General features: G+C 32.0%; 1 protein-coding gene across 1 annotated transcript; it reads right to left on the bottom strand.

The window, feature by feature from the left end:
* Positions 1-363: 363 nt before the first annotated feature.
* Positions 364-7,226, bottom strand: LOC126741946 (2-oxoisovalerate dehydrogenase subunit beta, mitochondrial). Its single transcript, XM_050448426.1, has 8 exons — positions 6,996-7,226; positions 3,592-3,709; positions 3,262-3,424; positions 3,017-3,172; positions 2,384-2,555; positions 2,162-2,307; positions 886-972; positions 364-648 (listed from the first exon to the last, which is right to left on the bottom strand). Exons 1-8 carry the CDS (start codon positions 7,129-7,131, stop codon positions 508-510), a joined length of 1,119 nt encoding a protein of 372 aa, XP_050304383.1. The 5' UTR covers positions 7,132-7,226; the 3' UTR covers positions 364-507.
* Between the last annotated feature and the right edge of the window lie 1,100 nt (positions 7,227-8,326).

The following is an 8,326-nucleotide window of genomic DNA, read 5'->3' as shown; positions in this document are numbered from 1 at the left end:
AAAACTTCTAAATGTACATCTTAAACATATTTGTAGAACCTTGGTGCTATGTTTACTGAATGATCTATACTATAAGAGGGTATATCAATCCCACACTCAAGTCACAAGTCTTAAATATATTGAATATAAGGTCAGAGGAGTACACACATTTCGCTTGTACTAGGCATCATCAGATCTTCCTGTGTATTTAGTTATAAACAGAAAAACGACACTACATGATACAAGTTTAGGGTAAAACGGGCTGAAAAGGTAATAAAATAGGACGGAGACTCGTCATCACATCCTAAAAACCGGTCTGTGATGTTTGAGGAAAAATGGACTACTTCTTTGAGCCTCCCTTAACATATTATTGATAAAAAATAATTTTTTTTTGTATATTTTTTATTTGTTTATATTTTCAGTTTGAAAACAACTGCTGCAATTAATTTATGTTAATTAACACTTTCATGAGTATTAAAATCTTTTGGGCGCTTATATCTATCTATTAAAGCATAAAAATAAACATATTTAATAATCAATTAGCTTTAGAGCCTCATCCAGACATCTCCATTTGGTCGGTAAGTAAAGCGGTTCAAAAACATGAGGAAAAGGTGTATCTGGGCCAGTTACTCTTGTAACGGGAGCCTGTAGTTTAAGAAAGCAGTGTTCCTGCAAAAAGAAAACAGTTTAATTTTAATATACAGGATTGGGCAAATATTCCGAAACCGTCAGGAATTTAGAAGCAAAGTAGACTTTTTCTGTATAATAGAAAATAAATTAAATGGCCGTCTAGTACGCCGGATTTATAAGCACTAGGATTTTAAAGCTCTCCTGGAACATTTAGCCCCATAATTTAAAATTTATTAAAAATATAAAATAAAATTGATTTTTTTTTGTTGCACATACCTGAATGGTAGCAGCAAGTTCTGCCCCAAATCCGGATGTTAAAGGAGCTTCGTGCGCTATAATTACTCGTCCAGTTTTGCTGGCGGACTAAATAAAGATTAAAAAAACAACTATGAATTAAGAAAAATTGGAAGAAATAATTTATTAACTAAAACTGCTCTAACTATCCCAATCGAATATACTGAGCATTAAAAATATTGGTAGGACGTTGTTAAGAGATTCCCTGAATGGTTTATGGTATCGGGGACTCTTATAATGTTCCCGAGCACGTTTTTAAATATTTACAGCACTTACTTGATATGCAAAGAAATGTTCTTAAAATATAACCAGAATTGGGTTGTTGTTTTTGGTTTAGAAGGTCGACAGACATAAAAAGATTATATTGCCTGGACACCTTTTTTGCTTTTATAAAAAACTAACCTATTACTTATGGGAATGTCCTTGATAGTTCAAGGATTCTTTAATGTTATTGACATTCCGGAGAGATTTCCTTTGGCCATACGTGAAAATCTCTTGGTGTGTCACGTTAATTTTATACTATTTTCTTATTGGCACGTTAGAAGAACATTTCAGTGGCCTTATCATAAATTCCCCCAAAAAAAATTATTAAAAAATAACAATAAAAAAAAATATTTTCCATGAATAAATTTTAAGACATTCAAGGAATGTTCTACAAAGATATTGATAAGCCATGGAGAGCGTGCTTGCTGTTGCCAGAGACATTCCGGATTCATTTAGACAAGTTGATATCTTCTGAAAATGTTCTAGTTGTAGCTCAGTAAGATCTTTCTCTCGAAATGTCTTGGAAATCATCATCAAAACGAGTTTAATTACTCCATGAACAGCACCGAATGTTCACGTAGGAACGTTCTATGAATGTTGCAGAAACATTTAGGACCGAGTATCTGTAACATGTTTTCTGAATATGTACAAAATTTGTGTTTTTAGAAAACTCAAATATTCCCAGTCTTATCAGAGAATATATATATTCCCTGAACATTCCTTTAAACTTGGAACAGTCAATAAATGATCTTATCTTGAATTAATTAACTTACTTAATGACCCATTATGTAACATCAATAGTACCTTTAAAAATAAAGAAGTAAGTTGGATATTCCCTTTTTCCAAGCCAAATAGATACGTGTTTCATTAACCGGATCGATCGATTTTATATCAAAACGAACATAAATATTTATTAGCGAATAAACGCTTATTCAAATAGCAAAAGTGTTTATACATATTTATACATATCATTTTTCGTAATTTAATGATTTACCTTGCAAACAGTGTCAACGTCCCAAGGTAATATCGAAACCAAGTCTATAACTTCAGCAGAAATCTTATGCGTGTCTTTAAGCATAGCTGCTACTTCTTTGAGAACATGGACTTGGGTGCCCCATCCTATTAGAGTAATATCAGAACCTAAAAAATTCATAAAATCCTCAGTCACTTCTCTATCGAGAGTATAATTTTAACTGTATCAGTAAATCAAACTTACCACTTACAAGAATATCAGCTTTGCCTATAGGTAGCTGGAAGTCGTCTACAGGTACTTCTTCTACAGCGGCTCTATAAAGTACCTTAGGTTCGAATACTAGACATGGATCTGGATCCCTAATACAACTTAATAATAGACCTTTAGCCTTTATTGGTCCTCTGGGTACTACAATCTACAATTAACGAATTGACTTAAGTAAATTATGCGACAAAAATGTTTTATAAAGGCTTTTCCTACATTTATATTGTTCTTTGCATGTACCACTAGTATTCCCAAAACGTGTATGAGCATACACACTTTTTCATGTTTTCTAATATAGGCGGATTAGGACCAATTTTACAGGTACGTATTGTAAAGGTGAAAGAGTTTTATATATTTTGGTTTAAATAATTTTGATAAGAAGCTATTATAGATACTTTTTTGAAGATATCTTGGAAATTGTACGAAATTTGCCAGAATAATTCTATATTATATATAACTATTAATATGTATACTGAAAATCTTTGGGTTGAAAAAATTGCATGAGAACGTCATAACGAAAATAAGGATAAATTTGTTTCTTCCATTTTTGTAATTATGTCATGAAAATTCTGGTCAAAAATTAAAAAAAAAGGAATAACATCAATATCTTACCTTAATTCCGGGAGTATGCGCAAAATATGCTTCTGGACTTTGCGAATGATACAGAGCTCCGTGACCCACTGCTCCACATGGCGCCCTGACCGTTAATTTTCCACAATCAAACTGATTTCCACTTCGGTACCTGTATTTGGCAGCTTCGTTAACAAGCTATATAAAATTAAAAACAACTATAATAAATATAATTTACGTTAAAACTAACGACAGTTTTAATGTCATGAAGTAGAATAAAAACTTACCTGATCAAAAGCTGGAAAAATATAATCAGCAAACTGTATTTCAGCAATGGCAGTTGTGCCTGCCACCGCGACACCAATGCCAAAACCAGCAATGCCTTGCTCGCACAACGGTGTGTTAAACACTCTTGATTTTCCGTACTTCTTTTGAAGATCTAAGGTACATCTATTAAAATATAAATATAGATCAGACTCCCTAACTCTTCTTTTATTAAATTAAAATTTATTCGATATCAGTTAAGGCGATATGATTTCTGCGAACATTCGTCAAATATGGTCGTCATTTGTCTGGTCAATGTTTGAATATTATCCACACAGAGGGACTTTTTTTACCTAAAAACTCCACCAAATCCAACGTCTTCTCCAAAAATGACCGCCTTAGGGTCTGTTCTTAGTGCTGTGTCTAAAGCGTTGTTGATGGCTTGGAACATGTTCATTTTGGTTTTTTCACCTAAAAAAGAAGAGAATTTGTAAGCATAAATCCAAGAAAATTTTTTTGCATTATAGAGGGTGGCGTTGAGAGAAGTCAGAACATTCGGCAACTTTAAATTTGGCGAAATTTTGAATGCTACTTAAAACTCCATATAACATTCTATTTGCTTTAACTAAATTTAAAAGAAATCAATTAAAATCAGTAGAAACATATAGAATTGGTAACAAAGTTTTAAATATAACTAAGAATCACTTATTTATATAACATAGAATGAGGCAAATAATATACAATAATTGCTATATTACTAGTAATAATACTAATAATACAATCATATCGTTATATCATAAGTTAAACCACATCAATATATTGTAATTGTTTTTTGTTTGTAAATGCTTTTTTGAATTAGATAGTAAGGAACTGTAGTTTGGCTTCTCGCCAGTTTTTGTACGTTCATTGTGTATAGTTTTTCTGGTTGTTTAGGTTTGAATTAAAACGATACACAAAAGTAGTCAACTGATTTATTACAGACTTGTAACACAATTATTATTCATATGTACACAATGAATTAAGACTACTAGAAAAATGTATTTACACTTATTTATTTCGATTTAAAAGTCGCGCCAATATTCAGACTTGAATTGCCCTCCTAGTGGCGAGAACTTATAAATAAGGTAAACCGCTGTTCCGGAACATTTGCCAATTTTTTATGTATGTCCCGAGATATTAATTCATATAGATCAACAATGTACATTCTAAATTACAATTGAAAGAGGTTTTTATTATTTTTTTTCTAAATTATTTCAATTCTTTTTGAAATTGGAGGCCTCATAAGTGCCCCAAACATTAATAAGATACCTTGAATTGCTTAATGTATATGAAACTCGAAAAACTCATCCATTATCCCAAAGATGCTGGTCATACACTTTTATAAAAGGTAAAAAACACGAAATCTACAGCATCACAAATACATTTAATAAAATAACAAAGGTTACATGTTTCGCTCGACTAGAGCATCATCAGACCATAACATACACAAAACACCTAATATTTAAGTAAACAAAGATTACAATCAATGTTGTATGTTGTAATCTTTGTTTACTTAAATATTAGGTGTTTTGTGTATGTTATGGTCTGATGATGCTCTAGTCGAGCGAAACATGTAACCTTTGTTATTTTATTAAATGTATTTGTGATGCTGTAGATTTCGTGTTTTTTACCTTTTATAAAAGTTAATGTATATGCATTGTAAGTGTTTGATTAGGACTATTTAGGTACATCTGTCTTAATTTAGGATTGACACAATCTCATTAACAATCCTGTGAATATGCCCAATCTAATTTATTAACATATAGGACCTTGGTTTTTGTTGTAGAAATGTTATGTTTAAAGTAATTCAAATTACGAGACAGTTTTACCACTAACCAAAACTTTTTATTTTTACTCTCGACACGTGTTTCGCTAACGATGTTATAAAATATTATATATACAGGGTGTTACTTAAAGGTATGTCATAATTTAAAAGGGACATTCCTGGACCAATTTTAAGTCAAAAAGTTCATATAAACATGGGTCCTAAAATGATGGTTTATAAATTTTAAAGGTATAATAGTGCCTTAGAGAGCAACACGTGTACCCCTTCAATTAAAGAGTTATGATACTATTTATAATTATGCCTCAAGCGCTTTTATGGATCTTTACTAATTCACCAAGAGATCCATCTTGGGGGATTCGGAGTGGAAATAATGCGAGAGTAACTTACCACCTAGTTGTAGTCGCTGACCGCAACTGCAACTGATCACAAGAGTTTAGAGAAAGCCTATATTAAGATAGAAGGTTAATAGGAAATAGAATAGTTGGTGAGCACGTAAATTACATATTACTTAGGTGTTGGACCAATATTCTGAAGCGAAAGAGAAGACTACACACTATATCTTATGATTCAACTCGACTTTTCACTGCAACTCTTGAGAGTATCTTCAATCGGTCACCCAGAATTTGGGGAGAGAGTGGTGTGTGTTAAAATATGAGGGGTTATGCATCTGAAATTTGTCACTAAAGGTGTAAAGACAGAGAGAAACCCGTCAGGGTATAAGGGGTAAAAGAGAAAATTTGAGCAAGTTGTCCCTTCGACTCACACACTAAATTTCTTCGACAACAACTCAACTTGACTGTGACAACAACTAAACTAGACCGTGTGACTTTTTACCGTTGGGATTTTTTACAAGTACAGCTCTCATAAAAAGGGTTGAGGACTTAAGAACTAAGAGCTAGACAATTTAAGCAAAGTTATCGATTGAATGCTTTAATATGAAGTCCTGAAACTGGTAGACATAAATCTAGTTATAATACATTTATTTCGATGAAAGAAACAAGTATTGTTGGGATTGAAGTAAATGTTATAGAACACATAGATCGCGACTATTCACGCTATACAAATGACATCAATAAAATTGAGACTAATGTGCTACTAAATTGAAACTCGAGGCAAATTTTACCAGCTTTTGGGCGCATTTGTAGAAAAGTAAAATACAAACCTCATTATTTTGTTACATGTTAGTTTATTATAGCAAAAATGCTTCCGAGATGCTCAATTTGTTTGCTTCTTTTGTTTTCGTATTCAGAATGACATTGCTAATGCTGATTTTACAGAAAAAGTTAAGATAAAACCTACCCCAGTTTTCTTTTTAATTTTAGACATGTTTAGTTCTTTGCCATAACGTGTCAATATGTCCAATAGTAGGTATTAATAATGTCTCTTCTTAGAACGGTGTACCACCACTTAAACGAGACAAGACTTGGTGAAAAAATATATCTAAAGACTTATTGGCGGAAAAAGGTAGACAGGTTGATTCTCTATACTTGGACTTATCATAGGCCTTTGATAGGGTCAATCCTATTGATACCTAAACGTCCTTTTTTCAATCTTTTAACTAGATGTTATTCTTGAAATGATTCATTCTACCATCAACCTTAGCTGCTTGGTTGACAACTTTAAAGGATATTTTCTGCCAGGCATGATTTTTTTTAGAAAAATAAAGAAATCTTCTGTCTATATCTGACTTGTAACTTTGATAGATAGAAGATATAATTAGATAAAAGCGTCCTATGAAGGGACGTATATTGTATAATTAAGACAGGGTATAGAACAAAATGACGAAAACCAAACATGACATAGATGATTATGTTCATTATAAACCATATGTATATATATATGTTCATTATAGACCACGCTTATTTTAGTAATTTTGAACGAAAGTAAATAGTATTCATAAAAAAATTGCTTACTCTATTGATGTACAATTACCTTGGATATTTACATTTTCATCAGGTTTATACACAAAATGACTACTGGACCTCTTAACTAAATACTTTACATAACCACTAATAAGACTATTTTGACACAATTCGGTGCTAAATTTTGGCAATTTACATAAAGCCATTTTACAAAAAAAAACTTAAGCAAATAATACGCGTTTTAAAGCTAAAATACCGAAAGCACTAAACTTCTAAAAATTAAATTCATTCCCATCATCGCAGTGCCTTCGTTATCATAAATGTTTTGTAATTCGTAGGTATTTTTGTTTGCTATCAGTTTTTAAGAGAGTTTTTGCGTATACGTTATCTTATTGTGTTTCAAAATCAGTTACGATAATATTAACGTCTGTTAGACGAAATTTAAACACAATTTTCGTAGTACTTATATGCCTCTAAAGTATTTTGACACCCTCTTCATATGAAAATATACCATGAAATATTTTTCTGCTAAGTAAGCATAACACTCTAAGAAATCATTAGCTAATCTATGATCTACATCTATATAATTATAATAGTTATCATAATCTGACCTACGCATAATTCTATTTAAATGAAACAAAAAATTACTATATATAATATTTATTGTTATTGAAAGCCATTAAGTCTACATTTTAATATCCAATATTTAATTTTTATACATTTTTAGATACAAGGACTCGTGAAGGTGTATGACCACACCTTTATTAGCACCATATGTTTAATAATAACATTAATATTTTTATTTGGGCGTTCATTAAACGTGGATAAATATACAAGTACCACAAAAATTCCGTATAGGTTCTCTTAATATATAAGGAATTTATAAGGAGTTTTTTCCGATGGATTCACCCTCTTGCCTCTCCTTTACTTTTTTCCTCCCAGCCTTTATCCCCTTGTCCCATTGGGAGAGGAATCACTAGCAGAACAAAAAAATTTAGTACCAAGGATTCCCCAGGCATCAAGAGACTGCGAAATGGAGCTAATAGGAACGGCTGGTCCATAAGATGAGAATTCAACTAGAATTTCGACACAAATCCAAGACTTTCTTCCCTTCGACAAGACCCGTAACGTTGGGCTGCGGCTAGGCAATATAATTAAAACTTAGTTACTGGATGTCCTATTTTTATTAAAGAGGAAAGTAGATATAAAGCACAACGTATTGCTGTACTCAGGGACGTATCTAAACAATTTTTTTTTTGGGGTGAGGTTCATTTGAAACATCCAAGATAAGCCACTCACGAAAGGCCATTTTGTATCGCAGAGCACACGTTTTAGTGGATGGTAAATAAAAACGTACGAGATGAGCAATTACAGAGAGATGGTACCCTAAAATTGATATAC

Source organism: Anthonomus grandis, chromosome 1 (genome assembly GCF_022605725.1).
Source record: "Anthonomus grandis grandis chromosome 1, icAntGran1.3, whole genome shotgun sequence".
Taxonomy (NCBI): domain Eukaryota; kingdom Metazoa; phylum Arthropoda; class Insecta; order Coleoptera; family Curculionidae; genus Anthonomus; species Anthonomus grandis.
Note: the sequence above shows the minus strand (reverse complement) of the source record. Positions and strands in the feature narration are given on the sequence as shown.